General features: G+C 38.3%; 1 protein-coding gene across 1 annotated transcript in view; it reads right to left on the bottom strand.

Moving 5' to 3' along the window:
- sntg1 (syntrophin gamma 1) overlaps positions 1–25,071 on the bottom strand; it is a 61,498-nt gene that overhangs the window by 23,664 nt on the left and 12,763 nt on the right. Inside the window, exons 2-9 of the mRNA XM_004079482.3 lie at positions 15,735–15,846; positions 15,118–15,167; positions 8,212–8,346; positions 3,263–3,319; positions 3,045–3,102; positions 2,916–2,959; positions 2,527–2,568; positions 474–576 (exon numbers count right to left, since the gene is read on the bottom strand). Coding sequence (XP_004079530.1) covers positions 474–576; positions 2,527–2,568; positions 2,916–2,959; positions 3,045–3,102; positions 3,263–3,319; positions 8,212–8,346; positions 15,118–15,144 — 466 coding nt within the window. The 5' untranslated portion in view covers positions 15,145–15,167; positions 15,735–15,846. The remainder of the gene's footprint in view (positions 1–473; positions 577–2,526; positions 2,569–2,915; positions 2,960–3,044; positions 3,103–3,262; positions 3,320–8,211; positions 8,347–15,117; positions 15,168–15,734; positions 15,847–25,071) is intronic.

Genomic DNA, 25,071 nt, shown 5'->3' with positions numbered 1-25,071 from the left:
GATGCACGCTACTCTGTTCAGCTTCACGGCTGGTTCCCGCTCTGTGCAGATTTGTATTCAGTTGACTTATTGGACGGCCAGTCATCCTGGCCTATATTCGCATATGAAAGGGTTTTACCCCGGCTTTCATGTGTGATGAAGGGCTCAAGCTCTCCCAAGAGAGAGCAATCAATTGCGCAACAATGAGCAGTACTTTCAGTTATGTCTTCGCACCTATTGTGAAGTTTAGGAAGCATCTCGCATTTTCACTCTCGAGCCCAAAACAACATTTTTATCTACAACTTGAAACCACCAGCAAGGAATGAAAGAAAGAGCAGCAGCTGAACTTCTTCCTAATCTTTGTTAAAGTGGCTTGAGTTGATTGTTTCCAAGACAACCGTCTGTAGAAAGAAAATAACACCTGCTAAAAATACTCGTGTTCGATAATCTTCCACTGCTTTAGCTGTGATGGGCTAATTCTAAGGGGTTCTTACATGTGCAGTCCTCGCAGAGGGGTAGCTTCAGAAACGCTGGGGTCTTCTTCAAAAAAGACACGGTTAAAGTCACTTCTTCACCCGCATTCCTCAGAACTTGCACCTGGAAGGGAAACGCAGAAAAATGTTCCGTATAAAAGGGATAATAACTATGGAAGCATGTTGTATTCAATAAAAAATATATGTATTTTTTGTTCTAAATTTTGGCTTTCGTTCTAATTTTTTTTTCTGCTTTTCATGTTTGTTTGTTTTTTAAACTACAAACAGGCTTGGTACAAACCTCCTCTGCTAATTAAAACTCTAAGGTGACCTGCAATTAAAAGTTGAAAAGCCACAATGTATCTGTTGACACGCCTGGTCTGTTGTGTTCTTCCTACTTAATTCCTTCACAAACATTACAGAGCAAAACGTTGGGGAATTATTCAATATTGACCAGTATGAACTATTTATTTTTGTTTTGTGGTGATGGAGAAAAGGAGTTAAAGCCAAAGTTTTTCGATAAACAGGACCTGAGCTTTGAGGTTTGCCTTGATATTGATGCACATACAGTTGCAGAGGCAGGCAGGAGCTGTCAATAAAGTACACAAGAACATCCCAGACAAGCAATAGCAGTTTCTCAGTAACTCATGATAAATAATCCCAAAAACACAGGTACTCCTAAAAAACAAAAAACTTTAAAAATAAAAATAAACTATCTTGAAAAGTGAGAAAATATATATTCTCAAATACCAAAAGAAATTATCTCGAAAATCATTTGAAAAAAAAAAACCTTTGAAGATGAAACAAAAAAATCAACTTGAAAATTCTAAAAATATCTTCAAAAGATAAAAAATATTTTCTCATAAAATCATTAAAATTATCTTGAGAATCATGCAAAACCCATTGAAAAATGAAAAAAAAAATCTCCATTAAAATTAAAAAATCTCGATAAATTTGAAAAAAATCTCAAAATCTTGGAAAATATTTCCCCGAAAACAAAAAAAAGATCTCAAAAATCAAGATAAATATCTCTCAAAACAAAGTAACCATCATATCAAAAACAGATTTAAAAAAGCCAAACCAAAAAAATCTATCTTGAAAATCATAAAAGGTATCCTAAAAAAATGAGAAAAATAATTTCAAAATCATGACTAAATAGTTAGGAAAATATTTCTCAAAAATTATTTTTCTCTCTCGATCATCAAAAATATCACGAAAAAGAAAAAAAAAATTGAAAATCAGATTTTCTAAAAAAAATAATAATTTCGAAAATCATAAAACATAGCAAAAAAAACATTTTGAAAAACATAAGAAATGTCTCAAAAAGTTATATATTTTCTTAAAAACAAAAAAAATATCTAGAAAATCAGAAAAATCATTAGGAAAAACACAAAAATCCACAAAAAATATTTCAGAAGCATAAAATGAAATTAAAAACAAAAACAAAAAAATCATCTAAAAAAACAAGAAAAATATCCGAAAAATCCTTAAACAAAACATCTCCATAAACTGTCAGTGTGCCACAAAGTTGACCACAGCCACAACATGAGTGTCCTGATAAGTAAGTAGGAAGAACAACGTAGACTCTAGTGATATCATGTCAAGTGCGTTAACAAAACTGAAAAATTGTGGCTTTTTTTACTTGTAATTGCAGATCATCCTACAGTTTTCATTGCTGGATAGCTCAGTTGGTTAACTGCAACTAACCAGCTGAGGTAAGTACCCAGCTTGTTCGCAAAAAAATAAAAAAACTCAAAACAAATGAGCACAAAAAGAAAAATGGTAACAGAAAAAACAAATATTTTTATTCATTGGTTTGTTTTTTCAGAATAAAATACACTTCCTTAGTCAACTGTCTCATTCACCAAAAATTGCATGAAACATGCAACTTTTCGTTCAGAATGGAAATTTTTCTGCTCTCAACTTCTCTTACAGATACATATAGGAAGGGATAAAAAGGAAGAAAATGTTCCTTTTGCATGTCAAACACAAACAAAATCATCAAGTTTGACAAGTCAAGCTGTTGAAAATGTTTGCAGCGTGAGAGTCTATAAGATTCGAGCCGACAGCTTACCACTTCCTCATGGCGATAGCTTCTGACGTTTATTCCATTTATCTAGAAACAACAGTAACATAGTTGCCCTGAATAACATCTCCCACATCACAACACTGCAGCTCTATCTTCAAAATGATTAATGCGGCAAGCATAATAACTGTTGAGGCATCTGTGCTGAAAAGTGTAAACAAGAGAGTCACAGTTGCTATGTGGGAGCTGAGGGATTTTTTTATGTTCGTTTCTTTTTTTTTGGCAGGAATTCATGCAACAAATGAAACACCTTTGCATATAGGGATTCATAATTATTCGACAGTTTTGGGAGCATGTGGCACATGAATTATTAAAGGTAGAGGACGTGTTATTTTGCAGGATGAGATGAGTGAACATGAACGCTAGTGACATTTTACCTGAAGGATGCCGTCTCCAATGAACAGCAACCCAGAGAGCTCAGCTGCAAACAAAAAAACCCGCAAACACACAAATTTCAGCCGCAGAAGATCAGGAGACTCAAACTTTTACCACAGCAGGCTTTGTACCTTTTTGTTCTTTTGAAATTTTTGATATGACAACAGGGATTTTATGCTCCGCTCCACCCTAAAGAGTGAGGAGAATCACAAAGGTAAGGTTTTATGGCAGCATATCCACGAGCTGTCACCGCTGTTTCTGTTTGAAAAGGAGATGATCAATAACACTTGTTCACAGTCAATACAAAGAAGTGGGGATGAGCGGCCTAATCATCTGGGATGTAAATTACCTTGATGCTCAGGCCAAAGCCGCCGATGGTCTGCCTCCGGATCGTTACAGTCCTCTCCTGCCATGTGGGAGGAAAGAGACACTCAGAAAATAGTGAAATAAAAAAGCAAATAATAGCTTCAAATATATCAATTTTTTTAATCCTCTTTGTGTTTGAAAGTGTGAATGCATAGTAGAGTCATGTGATGACGCTAGAATGGACGTCATTTCAACAAAACACACTACACTTAATTTAAATACAAAAGTATTTAAATTAAGTAAAAGTAACTCTTTACAGTGTGAAGGTTTAGTGCAATGACTGTATATGAGAAATGGACTGAGTGAGTGTGACACCATCCATAGAATATTGGTGAAATCCGGCTACAAAGAAATTAAATAAATTTAGTTGCCATTTCTTGCAATAAGGACGCCACCATCTTGGAGCCAGACGACATCAATAAGCAATGATTGAGTTAGTAACGTCTGAGTCAACGTTACTATGGCAGCCACTCTTGCCAATCAGGAGTAAGCTTTTTGGAAGGCTACACCCCTATCACTTGAAAGCAGGCTTGACAAACTCTGTCAATCATTTATTGTTGGATGTAGAGGCCAGCAGGCTCCACCTACTTAGATGCATCCGATTGGTCAGTTCATTATCTTGCAAAAAACAGTTTAAAAATTAAGATTAGCAAGATCATGCAATAAAAGGGAAGCAGAGCAAGAAAGGTTACAAATAAAACTATATAGTAATAGTTAATATTTCTCTGTAGAAGTCTGGGATTTTGGTTTCCAGGAGCCAGTGGGTACTTCCTGTTTGAAATGCCAGGGGGGAGGAGCCACTCAGTCCAGTTCTCACATACAAGCAATGGTTTAGTGTAAAGAATTACTAATGTGTTTTAGTAATACTCCACATGTTCAGTAACGTGTTAAATAACATTCATCTCCTGTATTAGTTCAGAACAGCAAGATCATGAAAAATGAGCCGATAATGATCGTCCCTCTAAGTTTTTATTTTGTTAGGTTTAGCCACATTAGTGAGCAAAATTTTCTGTAATAAAACCCATACATTTATGTCTCATCCTTATTGCCCGAAAAGGTATTTTCAAAGAGCTAACAGCCGTCTGTCTAGTTATTAGGTTAATTAAGGAGCTTTTTTAGGTTTTATATCTATACATTTGAAATTAGCATGAAAAATATTGGCTACAGTTGATAGTTCAATTGTGTTTACTGCCTTGTCACTTAAAGAAAAATACATTTTAGTAAAACTATAATAATGTAAAATGTTCTGCTGTGAATCTGCCACTTTATTTTATGTCCTATTTCTGCAAATATTCTAAAGCAATCAATTTATATGTGATACAGGAGTCGTGTAACACATTACAATTCGGAAAAAGTCGCATTGTACTGTTAGGAATGACTTTCACGCCACTAGGAAACTATAATGTTTTACAGATGGGTCGTAATTTTTACAATATTGCTGATAACTGAGATGCAGAATAATTCAAAAGAGCAGATCAGCAGTTTGAAGGTAATTTAGGAAATGTTTTTTTTTTTTACTGAAACAAACTGATGTTTTATAGTATTTGTGCCTCATCAGCATTGATTTTGACTTTCCACTAATTGTATTTTTGAGTTAGTTCCATAACAATATTTAAAGCTAAAACAAATGTTAAGATGTTGGGATGAAATAAAATCTTAAACTGTTTAGTCCTATTCTTGATTAGTCCATTCAATGAATTAAAATACAATGAAACCTCTTCTGAATTGAGCTGAAGGCTGAAGCTCCTTCTTTTAGCGTCACGAAAATGAGAAATTTAAGCATGACTTCAGCCTGGCTGCAGCCGTGCAGCGTGGCAGAGGTTTACAGGGGCTGTTCCCCAGCGGGGTTCCTCACTGAATGAATGCTAGTACTCCTATCTATTTACTTGGCCTAAATGCTTATGATGTGCCTGAAGAGCTTAATACAATCATTCAGAAGGAAATTGACTAAATAATAAATAGCATAATGTTGAGCGTTTGTGAATTTTGTGTAGTCTGGTCTATCAATGCGTTTTTTTTTTGGTTCACTTTGAAATAGCAAGGAAAACTAGGTATGAAGCTAACAGAGATAGACTCGGAGTGGGTCATTGATTTACAATGTAGATACACTGCAAAAACTGGATCTTAAAATGTCTAATTTTCTGTCTTGCAAGAACAAGAATCTTATTAAGAAAGTTTTTCAAAAGCAAAAAATTCCTAGTTTAAAAAACACGTCTTTGAATTTTTTTCTTTTAGGTTCCATATCATGTTTTTCTTAACCCTTTATAGGGCAAGTGACTGTTTTTGGTAATTTCCGCACATGTTACTTATCACGCCCTTCCCCCATCTGAGTGAGTTCAAGAGTCATGGGATCTTTACCCATGACTCAGCAAAGATCATCCTACATTATAGGTTACTCAATTGTGCAACTTGACCAATCAGCAGAGAGCAGGGTCACATCAAATTTCCCTTTTTCAGCAAAATCAGAAAAAATTGCTTTTGCAGCTCAGTTCACTGGACATTTTCAAAGGAATCGTCAAAACTAACCATGGTAAGTTGATGAAACTCATACATTTTATTGTTGAATAGTTGTGTTAAGTGTTGACATATAAGTTGTTTGCGGAGAATTTATTGAAATGAGTGAAAATACGGCAAGAAAAATGCAGGCACCATATTTGATCATACGCCCTATTCACTAAAAAGAAAATTTTACTTGGTATGTCTGTTTTTGGACATATGCCCTATGCATCTAACAAACCATATTAGTGCATTTTCTTTACAAATAAAGAAATACAACTTAGAATATTATGTTTCAATGTTGCCAAATGTTTTATATCACTATACAGTGATTCAGGGAGAATTTAAATACTGTTTTTAGTTTATGAATAGTGATAAAGAGTGATTTTTGTCAGTTTATGATGTTATGAAAGTTGTTTTATTGCATGTGTTTAATTTTTAGCTTCCATCAATTTTTTATGGCAAGAGGAGGGAGACTGCTGTTGTGCCAGTCCACCCTGACATTAGTGATGTTGATGAGGATCAAGATGATGACGTGTCAGACCCCGACTTCGCCCCACCCACCAACAACCAGGACATTCCCAGACCCTCACACACAGTTGTGTGAGGGTCTATTCAACACTTTTGTTATTAGCACTTTTTGTTATTAGCACGTTTATGTTCTAAAAGTGATGTTCAAATGTTCAAATACATAATATGTGTTTTTCTTATATTTATGTATACTTATTGGAATTTGTTTTCCCACTCACGGGCAAGTGACCAAATATGGTCACTTCATTGGCATTGATTTTCTACATGAAAATAAAAAAAATTGAAAAATGTCACCAATGATATGAAGTCTTGTTATGTTCTCCAATAACACTCTAAGGTTGAATTTTTGAATTTTAGAGTATTTCATTGAGTGCCCTACAAAGGGTTAAGCCTTTCATATATAGTATGTCCACATACAGTACAGACCAAAGGTTTGGACACAGCTTCCTATTCATTTGAATCAGACAGTGTGTCAGAACTTTTGGTCTGTACTGAATATGATAACATATTACCTTTGCACACTAAAGAATTTTTTTTTGTTAAATATAAGTTATGTTCACAGTTCACTTTGCTACCTGGAAGTAAGACGACTCAACCTCTGAGGCACCGCCTTTCTCTCCTTGTGGGCGCCGCCCATTTCATGACGTCAACCTAGAGCCAGCCTCGGCAGCGTGCAAACAAAATCCGAAATTGTGCAAAAATGTATGTATGTTGTGCATATGAAAGGACAGCATTTTGTCCATCACCGCTAGCAGAGAAAGTGGGTGTGTGTGTTAGCTTGGTGGCGGAGCTGGCAGGGGTGGGTCCTCACTTTGTGACATCACAGTGTGCCGACCCACTTATTTTTGTGGATTGGGAGGGGCTGGTGCACAGAGAGCAGGGTTTATGAAGAATATCCAGAAATGCGAGAATGGAGCTAAATACAGCTTTTGGGTTGTTTTTTTGGGATGAATCAACAATATAATAAGAATACGCTTATTACGCAAAAAAGTTGGTCTTGCGTGATACAGACTCCGTAATTTACAATATAGATAACCTGATCTCAAAAAAGAAAAAGAACTGTGTTCCAAGGAAATATGTCTTATTTTCGATCTTGCAAGAAAAATAATATAATTAAGAACGTTTTTCAAAAGCTAAATAATCTTAGTTCAAGAAAACATGTCTTACAATTCGTTTTTTTAATTATGACTTCTTGGTGATACATTTCTTACAACGTTAGCTGATTTGTAGCTTATTTGAAATGTTTCTTCTTTATTTAAAAAAAAGATTGGTCTTATTTCTTGGGGGCCTGTTTTTGCAGTGTATGCACCAATAATGCAGTCTGAATGTGATGAGACCCAAACTGTGCAGTTAAGGCGTATTGTCGCTCAGTCTCATCGGACCAGACCTAGCCAGACACAGTCAGATGGGGGAGAGAGAAAGGAGGAAACCTTGACACATTGTCCACTTCAAAAACTAAAAAACACTTTGTTGAACAAAAATATCAAGCTGTTAACATTTTACTTCAACCTAAAACTCACTCAGTTAAAGTGATTTGCACGGCCCCACCTTCGCCCTTTCGGCTGATCGTTTTGCAGGTCAGAAACTTCCGTTTGTCTTTGGAGATTTTTATCCAGTAAGGCATTATTGAATGAACAATGCCATTTCTGCAAAGGTCAGCTGACTCGTTTTCACAGGGAAGCATGCATTTAAAAGTGCGCAAGGGAAGACAACAAAAAAAAACTGTCAGAAATGATAACAAGTCGAACCCAAATGTTAAACCCGACACAGCAACCTCCAGCAGTCGAGGCTCTCATTAACAGCTACATTTGATTTTTGCAAAAGATACAGATCTATGATGAAAACCAACATAATCACCCTTCTTGCTGCGCAGTGCGCTACTTTTCAGGTGAAAGACTTACTTACACTTGAATAAAAAGGTTCTCCCGACACACAGATGACATCTTGTTCCTGAATGGTCAGAATATCTTTGGCCAAGTGCAGTCGAACATTAAATGGCTCCTCATTACCTTCTTGCATCAAATAAATCCCAGTCTTTGTCTGCGAACAGTCAGAAAGATAAAATCATTCATCATCCTTCTGTGACTAAATTAAATGTCCATGAAATGAAATGTCATTAAGAATACTCGTTGCAGGATGAGCATGGAAATTAGTTTTGGGTGACGCGTGCTATTGTCTTTTTGCTCCTGTAATTGTTGATGCATAGGTGAAAACAAACATATTCAGAGTTCTGAGTAATAAACCCACATTTACAGCAGAGAATGAAGCAATTGATTCATGTCTTAAAAAAGAGAAAGGCGTTATCTGCGTAGAGAAATTTAGATTATCTCATTTACTCCAAGTGGGAAAAAAGGATGTAAAATCAAGAGGCTCCGAAATTAAAAAATAAAAAAAAATAAAAAGCTTTAGCTCCTTCGTTTAGGTTTTTCTGCTCTGTAATAAACAATCTCAGTGCTGTGTGTGTTTCTAATGATCCATTCAAAAAAAATGCTAATTTGCATACATTTGCATTCTGCATATCCTTCCTACTCCCGGGCTAATTGTGATGCCGATCCTGTCCTTGACTTAAAAAGGTCTGAATAAAAGCAGCACCTCCACCTGATGAGACTGCTAATAGAAGAAAGCCCCCCTTGTCAGCATCCATACCAGCCAGGTTTGGCCTGTCACCAGCTAACAGAACCGTCAGCTGTCTCCTCGCTGCTATTCATAGACAGCATCTCCAAAACTGCAGGTCAAACTCGAATCAAAGTCAGTTTGTGGCGCTCGCTGTCTTTAAGTAATAACGCAGAACAGAAATGTCTGAGCCTGTGCCTGCAGTCGCTTTGTGAGAAATGATATTATTTGAAGTAGCATGTGTCTGCGCAAAAGTCATTACCAGAGCAAAATGAGAGCTGTAGTGCATGAGTGTTAGTCAGAGGAGGCAGCGTCTCAGGTGACGGAGCGCCGTTTGACCCGCTGCACCTCGTGCATAGCAAGTAATTAGCCTTATCTGCCGTCCTATTTCATGTTGCACTGTTACTCCCCCGAGCAGCACCATCTGCATCATCTTCAATCTGATAGTCCACACATGACTTTTCATGCAACAAGGACATCTAATTCTAACTGAGGAGCACGACAGTCCACATGGAGATGTTTCTTACGCCTTAGTCACAATTGCCTCATACAGGTGGATACAGGCGAAAAAAGGGACACGCAAGTGGTCCACGAGACGTTTTGACAGGCAACGGGTCATAGCAAACACTTAAACAACACATAATGCCTTAATGATTAAATAATGGAGCAGACAAGACAAGATAGGAGGTAAATCAGAACTTTTAATCAAAGCCTTAACATACCGAATGTTTATCCTTTTAAAACAAAGTTACCTTTAAAATTATTTGTCACCTGCTCCATATCTTAATCCAGCAGAATTTAGAGTTGCATTGGAAAGTAAATATGCAATGAAAGTGACAGTAAATAATGTTAAAATTAATTGTAAACAATTGTAACATTGTAAACAACTTCCAACCAACGTGACCCCAGCGGTTACAAATAACTGTGAGGTCTAAACTGGGTGTAGGGGTGAGTAAAGGTAAAGCAGGTAAGATCCAGGTATGTTGTGAGTACTTTTCTCTTTTTTAACCTCTGAACCGTGCGCTTTAGTGCTGTCCAACAAAACATGACTGTTACAAATGAGGAAATTAGACACTAAGAGCGTAGTTTGTGTGGACTGGGCACCTACATATCACCTGCACACCCGTGGATTTGCACACGGTCAGTAAGTGCTAGTACTTCCAAACACCTTCCAAACGATTAGAGTGCGGCGTAAGGCCGGCGTACGACATCATCACCCGTACATCACACGTGCGTACAACTTACATTATCGGTGGCTATGCGAGAAAACATGCAGCCGCTCCTCTCATACAACACAACAACCGGCAGCACCCATTTGGATGAACCCCCATACCGGTGCATGTAACTATGCATTATACAAGGCTAAATAAATCTTGTATTTTTACTTTTTTAGAATGTTATGTTAATAACTGCACTTAATTTACGAGGCAGAAGGGAACTTTTGTGACTCGACATGTGTTCTCTGGGAATCTAAGCAAACGTCAGCAAACAAAAAAAGAAAATGATGTCATAAAAATCAGCTAAGACTGATGGCGCACGTGTCAGGAAGATGACACAGCTAATACGGCGACGCCTGGCCTTCATGTTACTGCATACAAGTGAGGGGTTTAGTCATCCTGTGAATAAAGATATAAACCTCATGGCTAAACAGAAGCTTTTCAATAAGCGAATGATTCAGCTTGAGAGTTTCTCATTCCCTGCAACAATATTACACTGCAGCAACGATGAGCGACTGAGACGAAACAGCGTGGCAGATATGAAAAGGGAAGGTTTTAGCCCTAACCTACAGCCTGTGTCTGGAAATTCACTCATTTATGCTTTTGTTTTGAATTTCTTGGTGGAAATCCCGTTGCACCCAGATCTGTAATAACTCAAATGTGGCACAGATCAGCAGCAAAGAGGCAAAAGTGAATACAAAGCAATTTTGTCCCGGTAACACTTTCTTACCAAGGTTTTATTCAGTTAATGCTTTTAAATATTTAATAACTTAAATGATTTGATTAAAAATAAATAAGTAGATGTATATTTGCGGATTTCTTTCTAAAGGATGTAGAAAAAGGTAAGACGAGGTACAATCTGTACTCACATTTTTAAGCTTTCCTTGGTTTTTTAATGTACTTAATTATCTAAATGCGTTATATAGGTAGGTGGTGCCAATAGTAATATGAGTGCTCCTTGCAGGGTGTTACTGTGAGATAATAGCAGGTCATTCCTGAAGTGTTACTCTAACACTAGAATGGCCTGTGCAGGAGAATTGGACCTGCTGACTCGGAAAAGAAATCCCTAAAAAATCCGTTTGACAGGCAGAGCGGCAAAACAAGTAGACAACTGTAACCCATCCCATTTTAGTCTGAGGGTGGAAATGTCTCAGCAAACACAGTTTCACACGAAAAAAATACAAACATAAATGTGGAAAACGCAGATAACGTTAATAAAATTGAAAAAAACTGCAAAAATATTTAACGGCAGAAATGCTAAAGCAGGGGTGTCAGACTCATTTTCACCGAGGGCCACATCAGCATAGTGGCTGTCCTCAAAGGGCCAGATATGACTTATACATGCAACTAAATGTAATGACAAACAAATGTTACTACTCCTTAATGTTAAATAACTCATTATTTATTTATTATAACTTTTCAAAGTGACAATTACAGTTGCATAGAAAACATATATTTGCTTTTTAATCTAGCATAAATCCTTTTACATTTGATTCTGTCAGGTTAGGTTATGTAGACAGTGTTTAAGTCCTAATATATATTTGCCCAATCCGATATTTCAAGTCCGATTCCCTCTAGATATTTTTATTTTTTTATTTTAAGTAATTTAAAACCTTTATGCTCTCGAGGGCCACATAAAATGACATGGAGGGCCACATTTGGCCCACGGGCCTTGAGTTTGACACACGTGTGCTGAAGCATAAACGTGGGTATGTTGATTTAGATGCCTTGTATTTTTGTTAGATTAGACAATTTTTAAAAACCCACTCCAATGAAAATTGTGTTTTTGGTGTTTTTTAACAGGTTCTTGTGGCAGTTTTCTGACAATAGGACACGTTTAATAACATTTATTAATTATTCTGAGTATTTATTTATTCAAATTATTGTGAATCAAGGGCAGACGTAAAAATGCCGTATGAAAAAAAGCTTATTTGTGGCGTAATAAATACACTGGGCGGGCTACAAGCTCCCTGCCCCTAGCTCTCAGCAGCGGATGGAGATAGGGGCGGGGTTACTCCTTACCAATAGTCCCACCCACAACTCAGAAGTGATTTCTAATGAACTACTGCCACTCTACAGAAACCAGCTCAAAAATAGCTCAAAAGATGACTGGAGTGGGACTTTAAGTTTTTTTTTAAAACAATTGTGAATTTTAAAACTTTATATGTTCCAGAATTATTCAATTTATCGTCAGTTATCTCAAAATAAATAAAAGGTAAACTTGTGTCGTTGCAGGAACATAGTTTACCATATGAAGATGAAAAAGATTTATTTTTTTGGATCCCTGTTTAAAACTTAGCTAAACTGTTAAGATTACACTCACATGTTGTAACATTTAAGTATAAGAACCAGGAAATCATCTAAAACAAATCCATGAAGTGCAAATTAAAAATGCAATAATATACAGAAGACATCAAAAGCTGCGTTTTCATTGACTAAGAAATTGCACAAAATGGATTTGTGATACTAAAATTGCCTAATTTCGACACCTTAATTTCGAAAAAACTTGCATTTCTTGAAAAAGGTTTTTGCTCTTGGAGTAGGTGGTTGTTGAGGCGTATCGAAACTGGTATAATTCAGAAACTGCAATGGAAAGACTGGATAGATGATGATGAGCGCTAGAGCTGTGGCAGAAATTTGAACGGATCTGCTGTAAATCAAAGTATTTATTGTTCACATCCGTTTTTTTGAACAGCTTATCATGTGAGTTGGTTTGTGTTAATTTGCATTTATGATTTAACGGAAACCGTGTAATTGAGAAAATGAGTTTGTTAGAGTTTTGATAAAGTTTTGCTCAGATGTGTAATGGAAACCCAGCCACTGAGTTTTACCTTCAAGTTTATCCTTCAATCTGTTCTTTCTTAAAAAATTCTAACTGGGTGTCTTGTCGTGTGCCCTTAGGCAGTATAACTGATTGGCATTTTATTTCTTTACATTTCATTTGGTCACGCTATGTTGGGAAGTTTCAAATGCTCATTGTCACATTTTTGCCTTTTGACAATCAGTCAGCTGGAGCTCCAAAGGCAAAGCTGCATGAAGCCTCACTCAACTTTTCTATTGTTCATCTATTCAGCGGAAGAATAAGCATGAAAGCTCCAATATTCCAGCATAATCATCAGGACAATAACAAATTTCAGGTGTAAAATTTTGTTAGAAAAATAAATGCATTTGTGTGAGATTGTGATATTCCACCTAGCTGGTTGTGTATTTAACAAAAAAAAGGTCACAGGAGAAGGAAAAAAAATAGGAAAACCTGCTTTTTGAGCAGCTTCATGCTTCTGTGCGTTTGGTGATAAATTTAGCAACAGTGGCCCGTAAAGGCCTGTTCACACGAGGCTTGAACATGTGGATGGAGCTCATAAATATCATGTAACAGCTGGCGATCATCTAAGCCAAACATGGCTGCATTCTTCACGCAGGGTGAACACAGAGTGTCCTGGGCCGTCGCTCACTTCTCAAAAGGAATCATCTGCATGAACAATATAGTGTTAATCTGAATTCTACCATAAAAGCACAGTTTTAGTGGGAAAAAGGCATTTTAACTGATTTTTAAATGAACTACATATAAAATTGACTACTTTTGTTAAAGACCCACTCTGATGAATATTGTGTGTCTGGTGTTTTTAACTTGTTCTCATGGCCTTTTTCTAGCCAATTAAGCTTAAAAGTGCATTTCTGCGTATTTGTAATCAAATTGTTGTGAAACAGGAGGAGACGAAAAAAATGCTGTTTAAAAAAGAGCGTAAATGCGACGTAGAAAATATGCTGGGCAGGGTCACCAGCTCCCTGCTCCGCCCCATTTGGATGCATCCACTTGTGGACGACTAGATCCAAGTACGTCTTTGTTTTCCTCGTCTGAGCTGGCATCTGGATCAGAACTGTACGTCTGAATAGCTACAATAATGCTTGCCATTTTTGTTACACTAGCAATTTTAGCTTTAAGTTAAGAGGGGTTAAAAGGAAAATGTGTCGAAAGGATTATGGGAAAGGAAGGGAGGCTTACTTCACGCCAAAACCATCTCAGAGGTGAATTAATGTTGAACTACTGCCGCGCTGCAGAAATTTTCCCCTAGACAACAACACCGCTTTTAAAAATTTTGGCTAAAAATGGAATAATCCTAATTAGAAGACCACTGGGAACGCTTTGAAAATAGCTCAAAAGATGATCGGAGTGAGGCTTTAAGCTCACATCTTCACTTAACATTTGTGCTTCTATTCTTTTATCTTCTTGAAATGATTTTTAAGCTTATAGCCCAGAAAAGTATTGCATTTCTGGTGTCATTTTGTGCTTTTTTTTCCCCAATCAGCAGGAGTCCTCACACACAGCTCACCGACACAACACATCAATCCCTTCACTGCCTTCAGTTACTGTCACAACACACTGCTGCACTGCACATTCAAATAACAGTCAAAATAGTGTCATTAACATGACTCAAGCAGATCCGCATGCGTCAGATCCGCATCTTAATCCGTGATGTCTCAATGTAATTAGGGAATTTTTTTCAAAACTGTTGGTAGAGCGGATTATTGCAGCTGTGGGTCCAATTTTCAATACAAATCTGGCTTTAAAGGAAGGCTAGAAGTTAGATCCTTTCAATAATGGTCACCTAGGACTCATGTGGAGATGCATACTAATGCGAGGAATGCACCGATGTAGGCAGAGCCCCTCAAGACGCATGTTAATGTCGGCTATGAAGAGGGTCAGAGACCACACCTGCTCCGCCATCGCCATCCTTTCTTGTTGCTTAAAATGTCAGACAAGATGAGCGCGTGAAGCGGAAACCAAAAGGTCGGTTATCATCAAGAGCATGGGCTGCCTTACACTGTACATATAAAAGTGCCAAAATGAACTAGTATATGAGCTACGCTGCTGTTCTAGACTAAAGCTTTTAGACACACTAATGCAGTTTTCTTGAGCCTGAAAAGCCAGGGCACTTTCTATAATCATGGCCTATTGTAACATTGATTAAATGCTACAAACCTCTTCATTTGAAGTCTTGAAATCCATGTGCTACTATGCAGTAAAGGATTCTGCAATAGAGAGAAACAAGATTGAGTTAGACCGTGTAGACAAACGCTTACTGACACGATGGAGTCACTGCAGCAAAGCCACACATCCCAGTTAAGCCAGCATTGTTAGCAGCGCTCCATCCAGTCCCACCGATTTTTTATATAGAAAATGATACAATGGATTGTTTTTCATGGAAATGCGCATCTTGTGGATTAAGCTGAGCAAAACTCCCACGAGCAAAATGGGAGACCATTAAGCAATAATGAATAATTTACAAGCAAAGGTGAGAGCCAAGGTATCCTAATAAATCTTTCAATAGTGAATTCCGTCTCCCAAAATTAACTTTGTCACCATCACTCTGAAGGCTCGTAAGAGACTGGAAGAAACTGAGAGGCAGGAGAGTTTACTCAAATATAAGGAACAAGCAGCAACTCATAAATACCACCTACTTTAAACTGCTTTTCCTCATACATAAACGATCAATATCATGCAGAGGCTTCATCTACATAAAGCAGCAGTTTTAATCTGACTGAGGAGAAATGCCTGCAACCTGAATATGAGAACCTTCTCTACAGGAGAAGCCTTACCTCAGCAGAAAGGCCCCCGGCTCTTTGTGCAGTGAGGTCTAGCCATGGAGAGAAGAGTTGATCCCCAAACTCAGCCGTGGCAGGGGGCCTCTCCGGATCATGGCTGTCAGACCTGGCGGGGGGCAGAAGAGCAGATCCGTCACTACTCCTGGTTAGCTGTAGGTGCAGCACTTCAGTTTACAAAGGAGCTAATCCAGGGGAGCAAAATAAGGCTTAAGAGGTTATGTTTGTCTCTTGTAGGTTATCAACCATTGACTGTATAAGAGAACTGGACTGAGTGACCCCTCTCCCTTGGCATTAGAAACAGGAAGTGGCTCCAACAAGCCAAAATCCCACAGACCTTTATAGAGAAAAAAACAGCTGTTGCTCAGTTATATTTTTCAGAGGTACAATTAGAAAACCAATAACAATTTTTCATTGTATTTTTCTGTGGTGCAAATTATTTAAGTTAATTACTGACCAACCAGAAACCTCAATAAAAGTGCCCTAACTTTTGCGCTGTAGGCACACTTTAAAGCCTTAATTTGTTGCTTAATCTGTTTTTTGTTTTTTAAACGAGGTTTGGAGTTAGTGTAATCACAGGTTAAGTCTGTTTTATCATGTTGCAAACAAGATTGGGAGTTACAGGTATTGTAACTGATTGACCTCAGTAACCTCTCGAGATGTGTGTGTGTATCCTGTGCTGTTTGTCTGACCTTCTTCATCGAGATGTACTGGAACTGAGTTTCTCCTTGTTGGGATTAATAAAGTTTTCATTCATTCATTCATTAAATATGCTAACGTGGCTAACATTAAAAAAGGTAGCATGTTACGGCAAGTTCTAGAGTAACTGTGAACGCAGGTAATAAAGTTTGACTGAAGTAATAAAGTCTCTCTTCAGTGCCCCTCAAGTATGCAGTTCGAAAATAGACCATTTACTGACGTTGCGGCTTATACTTCATTATAATTATAATTCCCCTATAATTCCTTATAATTATAATTCTCTATGGTGCAGAAATAACGGTTTGTGGTCTCACGTCCAACGTCCCAAACGTTTGAATTTGTGTAGCCAACTTTCGAGTGGTAGGGGTGTGGACTTAACAAGCGGACTTGTGGTTGCCACAGAAATGCTGCCAATTATTCAGCCAATTATCACTGCTTACTGACGACCTCTAACACGGCAGCATCTGTATCGCAAAACAAATGGCGACTGAATCGACTTAAATTCGTTGGAGCCACAATTAAGCTATTTTCTATGGGTGATGTCACACTAATTCGGTCCATATACCGTCAATGTTATCGATGGCTATGCTACGTTGACACTAGCGTGGGGGGGGGGGGCTATGATGTCACCGTGATAGCAAACACACTTAAAACAAAATACAAGTCTGATTATAGCTGATTATTTGCTTCTAACTGTGACAGAAAAAATATGATTCATAGTTTCCAGCAACACAGATGAGCGTCTTCAGTTTAACAGATGCAGATGTTGAATTAGAGGCAATTCACAGCTTTAGTTTCTAAATAAGCCCTTTTTATTAAAAAAATAAAAAAATTCAAACTGTGCTTCTTGGTCCCTGATAAACGATCCTCTCAAACACCTAAATTAAAAAAAAAGGTGGATTCAGAAGTGTGATTGCGAAAAAAGTAATCAAGTCGCATTCTTCTGTTTTCTCAAAAATGTCAAATGACTTTCTGTGAGCACTGGTAAAGCTCTGATGGCGCGCCCTTGAGAATTGCTCCTTGTTAGTATACATTGTTGGCTCAATGCCACCCATTTTTTTTCCCGGCTGCAGTGTTGATCATTGTTCCACAGGATTATACAGTGTTCCAGCATTTCAGGCTACATTTCATGCATTAATCATTCGCCCCTGATGATTCAGGAAAAGTAGCCTCAGTCAGACTGTTTTTAAGTCGTGGGGAGGAGAAAGAGAGAAAGTGAATCACGGATCGGTCAATAAAATAGTACTGGATCTTTTACTCTTGGAAAACGCCACACAAACATTTTGATTTAATTAGAATGATTTTCAATCGATGCCCTTGAAATTAAACTATTATGTCTGCATTTTTAATGCGTCATTACTAAAAAGAAAAATGCTAATTGTACTTCTTCATTTCTACAACATCCTGTTTTCACGATACATGTGTTGGTTTGAAATATTTAAAAAACACAGAACATATATAGCATAAAGAAGCAGGAGCTGAGATTTGAAGAATCTGGATCCAGAAAACGTTAAACGCAATTCGAACAACATGCTCACTACTTTTTTTTGTAATTGGCAAATATGACGTCACTGATTTCCCAAAGTAAAAACCCAATAAATATAGACATTTTACAAAGACTATGAATCCACCATGTTCTGAAGATAAAAACTTTATAAGAAAATATTATATTTCTCAAAAATTGTTCAAAACTCGCCAATCTAATGAGCATCTATGCAAGTTTTTTTTGGCAGGGACTTCTGAGAAATTTCTAGGGCACTCGATTTTGGAGCTGCAGATTCAGACAGCTCTATAAAGTGGCAAACACCCTATATAGTGCATTAAGAAGTGAGCAGTGATGGAATTCAAACATAACCTTTTGTATGTGGCAGGAACAGATAACCTGAATCACAGAACTCAAAGTGCAACAGCTGCACTTTAAGCACGACTAAAATGTGATAAATAAGGGAGTCCAAAAGGTGGTAAACGGGGTGCCAGCTACTGACTACAAACAGTAGCTGCGGTTACAAGTGCAAACTGTCTTTGACTGGATCAAAAATCAGATTAGAATTGAAGTATGTACATGGGCCCAAAAGAACTGTATCCGATTATAACAAACGTTTACATATGCCACACTTTTGGTTGGAATAAATCACTTTGACATGCGCAGAGCTATTTAAAATACCGTAGAGCAGCCGGATGGAGTGCTGCCATTCTCTGTAGTGTTTATAGAGAGATTTTGCCACAACCCACTTTATAATAAGATCTGTGGCTGTTAGAATGAACCCACTGCTTCGTGTTTGCAGGCAGGGAAGGTGCTTTGTTATAGTGTGCGGTTCGGAGAAGGGTTCGGACCCCAGTCCGTTTGGCTGCAAATGCACTTAATAATAATAATAATAATAGAAGCACGTTAAGAAGATAATCTCGCTCTATGTCGGAGCTCTCTTTGTTAATAACAGACTTCATAATATCTTCTTCTATGGTAGTATCGTAATTTGTCCGGACCAACGGATAGCCAATCACATAAAGTAACGTCAGCACTAGACTAAAGACCCCGAACGGCTGTTGCAGGCCTAATGGTTATGGTACCTACACCGGCCGCTCCTGTTTGCGGTGCAAAGCGTTCTCTGGAGCGCCACACCTCCTACACCTGGAGTAAAAGCCAGCGCAGTAGTGACACCGAATCAGAATAAATATTTTATATGCACCACGATCGGATCAAGAATCGGCATAACCCACCTATCTCTATTGGAAGTAAATTTTTATCCGAATTAGTCTGATCGGGTCAGAGTATTCAGAACGGCTTGTTTAGATGACGCATGTTTATTCTGATCAGGCATTAATTCCAAATTACTTTGTCGATATAACCACTGCTAATGACCAGTAAACATAGAAAACCTAAGATGCTTACAACCCAGATCTGATGTGAGTGCCAAAGTTCTGCCTGAACAATTAAAAAAACACCCCCAAATTGAAATAAGGAAAAGAAGAAGTTCATGAAATTTGCTAAAGGTCTGTATAGTTAATGCAGAAACCTTGCAACATTGATGAACTCTATAAATAAATATGTTTTTTATGTTGAAATAGTGAATGACTCAAAATCCCTCTAGAGAAAAGCATTTGCTTTGAAAGCTCTCAGTGATCCAGAACTGAGGAAGACCGACTCTGTGCTGTCCTTAAATAAACTGCAACAGCTTCATCTTGAAGTCAAACGTCCTCCTGGGAGGCTTTGCGAACTCTTTCCAATAATATTTCACAATTTGGAGTAATGCAAGCTTGCGCGTTGTTTAAATTGGACAGCCACAGGCAATTATTTTCTTTTAACAACATATTTCTTAAATATCAAGTTTTTTTTTTTCCTTTTTACTTTCTATAAAATATTTATAAATGTCTTGTTTATTAAAAAAAAGTTGAATCCTGCAAGGCAGGATTAGCAAACTATTAACATAATTACAATCTTATTTTCTGTGCCAATTTTAATAGTATTTAAATTTATTGATGCATCGTTCATAATTTTTTTTTTTTAAAAACACTAATTATTGCACTTTTTCAATCCTAATTCATTTCTGTGCATCCAAACTCAAGAATTCTGCTTTCGCCCATCCCTTCCTTTACAGAAGTTAATATTCTTCTTTTTTACTGACAACAATATTAGTTTCCTCTTTAGGTCAACAAATCTTGTAAAATCTTTTGTCAGGTGAAATGTAAACCAATAAATTAAAAGACTGATTTTAAATATATATATTTTTCAATTATTTTCATTTAAAGATATGTATTTATAGCATAATTTCCTTTTTACTTGAAACAAACATCCAGTGCAAATCTTTGAATTTTTCAAAGTAATTTAATATTTTTATTTTAGGATAAATATAGAACATTTTCACCTGTGTGGGGGAATCAAACTCACTTTTAAAAATGTCAGAATTCGTCATATCTCATGTTCCTGAGTAACATCTGTTTTACAGTCTGTATTTGAACATTTTCTTAAAAAAATTCTTTGAGAAATTCATTGATTCTTATTTTTGCAAACCTTTAGATCTTATTTGTTCATACACTTCCAATAGTGCAACATATATTTTAAAATATATCTATTCTATTTATTTTAATAATAAATTAGACAATTTATTCAAAAGATCTTAAGAAAGTTTTTTTTAATTCAGTGCCAGACTGATACCCATGACTGTTGCCGGGCCTTAATGAGCATCCCCTGTCTTTGGATGATGATGCAACACTGACAGATTTCAGCTTTTGGAGGTAGCGTTTGTCTGCAAAGTGATGGGAGCCTCCATGCTTTCTTCTGGAAAGCTCTATGGTGGGTTTCTTTTTTTAGGTTATCATCATCTTTATTTATAAAGCGCTTTAACACAATATGGAGATTAGCTTAGATAAGACATGCCTTTATTGTCACTGTCCACTTGGATAATGAAATTAAAGCAGTCACCATCACAGTGCAAAAAACATAATGTAAAAATGTCAGTATGTACAATATGTACAGAGGGTACCAAGGAAGTGTGCTACTCTGCAAAATGTGAAATATAAAAATGTCATATTTGCATGTGTAATTATAGTGATATGGACAGATATAAACATGTCAGATGTGCAAAAACAGCATGGAGGGGGGAAGTGTTGACAAATTTACATGGAATAAATACTTAAACAAGTAGATAATTAAAAATGGAAACAACTATATGCTATACATTAACGCTAAACATCATTAAAATACTGTTAAAAACTAATGTAATCTTCTTTCTCTTTCGGCTTTTCCCATCAGGGGTCGCCACAGCGAATCATCCTTTTCCACCTCACTCTATCATGGACATCTTCTACCCTAACATTAGCCAACTTCATGTCCTCTGTTAAGACATCCATGTATCTCCTCTTTGGCCGTCCTCTTGCCCTCCTGCCAGGCAGCTCCATCTCCAACATCCTTCTACCAATATATCCACTATCCCTCCTCTGAACATGTCCAAACCATCTCAGTCTGGCTTCTCTGACTTTGTCGCTAACACAGGCAACATGAGCCGTCCCTCTGATGTACTCGTTCCTTATCCTGTCTAACCTGGTCACTCCTAAGGAGAACCTCAACATCTTCATCTCTGCTACCTCCATCTCAGCCTCTTGTCTCTGTCTCACTGCTACCGTCTCTAACCCATAGAGCAGAGCTGGTCTCACCACTGTCTTGTACACCTTTCCTTTGAGTCTTGCTGGCACTCTTCTGTCACACAACACTCCTGACACTTTCCTCCAACCGCTCCAACCTGCCTGCACTCGCCTCTTCACCTCTTTTCCACACTCCCCATCACACTGAACTGTTGACCCCAAGTACTTAAACTCCTGCACCTTCTTCACCTCAGCCCCCTGTAACCTAACGCTTCTACCTTGATCCCTCTCGTTCAGACACATGTATTCTGTCTTACTACGACTGACCTTCATGCCTCTTCTTTCCAGAGCAAACCTCCACCTCTCTAGCTGTTCCTCCACCTGCTCTCTACTCTCACTGCAAATTACAATGTCATCCGCAAACATCATTGTCCAGGGAGATTCCTGTCTTACCTCGTCTGTCAGCCTGTCCATCAGCATAGCAAACAAAAAAGGACTCAAAGCTGATCCTTGGTGTAGTCCCACCTCCACCTTGAACTCCTCTGTCTGACCTACAGCACATCTCACCACCGTCATACTTCTCTCATACATGTCCTGAACTACTCTGACATACTTCTCTGCCACTCCAGACGACCTCATACAGTACCACAGCTCCTCCCTCGGCACCCTGTCATACGCCTTCTCTAAATCTACGAACACACAATGCAGCTCCTTCTGACCTTCTCTGTACTTTTCCATCAACATTCTCAAAGCAAAAATGGCATCAGTGGTGCTCTTACGGGGCATGAAACCATACTGCTGCTCACAAATCCCCACCTTCTTCCTAAGCCTGGCTTCCACTACTCTTTCCCACAGCTTCATTGTGTGGCTCATCAACTTTATTCCTCTATAGTTGCTGCAGTTCTGCGTGTCACCCTTGTTCTTAAAGATCGGAACCAGAACGCTTCTCCTCCATTCCTCAGGCATCTTCTCACTCTCTAAAATCCTATTGAACAACCTCGTTAGAAATTCCACTGCTGCCTCTCCTAAGCACTTCCATACCTCCACAGGAACGTCATCAGGACCAACGGCCTTTCCGCTCTTCATCCTTTTCAGAGCCTTCCTAACCTCATCCTTTCCAATCTCTGCTACTTCCTGCTCCACAACAACCACATCTTCCTCCCTTCTTTCCCTGTCATTTTCCACGTTCATCAGCTCCTCAAAATACTCCTTCCATCTTTTCTGTACACTCTCCTGGGTTGTTAGCACCTTTCCATCTCTGTCCTTAATCACCCTTATCTGTTGCACGTCCTTCCCATCTCTGTCTCTCTGTCTGGCTAGCCTGTACAAGTCCTTCTCTCCTTCCTTTGTGTCTAACCTGTCATATAGCTCATCGTAAGCCTTCTGTTTGGCCTTTGCCACCTCTCTCTTCACTTTACGCTGCGCTTCCTTGTACTCCTGTCTACCTTCCTCAGTCCTTTCTACATCCCACTTCTTTTTAGCCAACCTCTTCCTCTGGACGCATTCCTGTACTTCCTCATTCCACCACCAAGTCTCTTTACCGTCTTTCCTCTTTCCAGATGACACACCTAGCACCTTCCTACCTGTTTCCCTGATAATTTCTGCTGTAGTTTCCCAGTCATCTGGAAGCTCATCCTGACCACCCAGACCCTGTCTCAACTTCTGCCTAAATTCCTCACAAGTTTCTTCATTCTGTAGCTTCCACCACTTGGTCTTCTTTTCTGTTTTCCCTCTCTTCTTCTTCCTGACCTCCAGAGTCATCTTACACACCACCATGCGGTGCTGTCTGGCTACACTCTCTCCTACCACCACTTTGCAGTCATTAACCTCTCTCAAATGACCTCGTCTACATAGGATGTAGTCCACCTGAGTACTCCTACCTCCACTTCTGTATGTCACTCTATGTTCCTCTCTCTTCTGGAAGTAAGTGTTGACTACAGCCATTTCCATCCTCTTCGCAAAGTCCACCACCATCTGTCCCTCCAGATTCCTTTCCTTCACACCAAACCTGCCCATCACCTCCTCATCACCTCTATTGCCCTCACCAACATGCCCATTAAAGTCTGCTCCAATAACAACTCTCTCTCCTCTGGGGAAACTCTGTATGACCTCATCCAACTCACTCCAGAATCTCTCCTTCACTTCTAACTCACAGCCAACCTGTGGCGCATACCCACTGACTACATTCACCATCACCCCTTCGATTTCTAACTTTAAGCTCATCATCCTGTCTGAGACTCTTTTCACCTCTAGAACACTGTTTACAAACTCCCCCTTCAGAATCACTCCTACCCCGTTTCTCTTCCTATCAACACCATGACAGAACAGTTTGTATCCTCCTCCAATACTACGTGCCTTGCTGCCCTTCCACCTTGTCTCCTGCACACACAGTACATCTACCTTCCTTCTCTCCATCATGTCTGCCAGCTCTCTGCCTTTCCCTGTCATTGTGCCAACGTTAAGAGTCCCTATTCTCAAACCTATGTTCCTGCCTTTTCCCTTCTCTCTCTGGCCATGGACCCTTCTGCCTCCCCTCTTTCTTCGACCAACAGTAGTCAAATTTCCACCGACACCCTGTAGGTTAACAGCATCGGTGGCGGTCGTTGTTAACCCGGGCCTCGACCGATCCGGTATGTCTAAAGTGTTGTGGATGATTCGCATGGTTATTTTGGCAATTTTTACGCCGGATGCCCTTCCTGACGCAACCCTCTCTATTTATCCGGGCTTGGGACCGGCACAGAAGTTACTGGCTTGCAACCCCTGTGGCTAGATTAAAAAAAAAAACTAATGTAATAAATAAGTAAATAAAAAACATAGACAAAACTTGAAGGTAATTAAGTATAAAATGACAGATCAAAACCTCATGTGTGACCAAATGTTTGGCTATAAAAATGAGTCCTTAGTCGAGTTTTCATAATGGATATTGATGTGGTTTGTCTAAGATTTAGCAGCTAAGCGTTCCAAAGCTTCAGAGCACAGATATAAACTTCTACTTTCTTTTAGACCTCAGAGGAGAACCTAATGAAAGCAACCTAAAACAAACTCGGTTTTTATTTTTATTTTTTTTAAATCTTGTTTCTTTCTAAATAACTAAAATACAATGACGTGAGCAGAGATGCAGATCTGTCACAACATTCGATGTTTTTGTCAATAAACTCTGCGCATAAAAGGTTTACAAAAAATAAATAGCTGATCCCTCTGCAACGGCATTTTTTTTGTCTGCTCCTGATTCACGATTTACGTAAAGAAATACTCAGAAATGCAATTTTATGCTTAATTTTTGTTATATATGTCCTAAATCTTAAGAAGAATGCAACAAGAACATGTTAAAAACACCCTTTTCATCAGAGTGGGTCTGTAAAGCAACTCTCCTTTGTAATTCTACTACTCTGCTACCTAAAGTGCACGCACAAATATTTGGGTTCCATTGATTTATTTGGGTGCTTTATTGAACATAACAAAGTGACTGGGAGCTTTTGTCTCCTCCTGCACTCTCATATTCTGTAACATCTCTGTGTAATGGATGTAAGAGCTGTCCTGACATCCTTTGTGGAGC

Source organism: Oryzias latipes, chromosome 17 (assembly GCF_002234675.1).
Source record: "Oryzias latipes chromosome 17, ASM223467v1".
Taxonomy (NCBI): domain Eukaryota; kingdom Metazoa; phylum Chordata; class Actinopteri; order Beloniformes; family Adrianichthyidae; genus Oryzias; species Oryzias latipes.
Note: the sequence above shows the minus strand (reverse complement) of the source record. Positions and strands in the feature narration are given on the sequence as shown.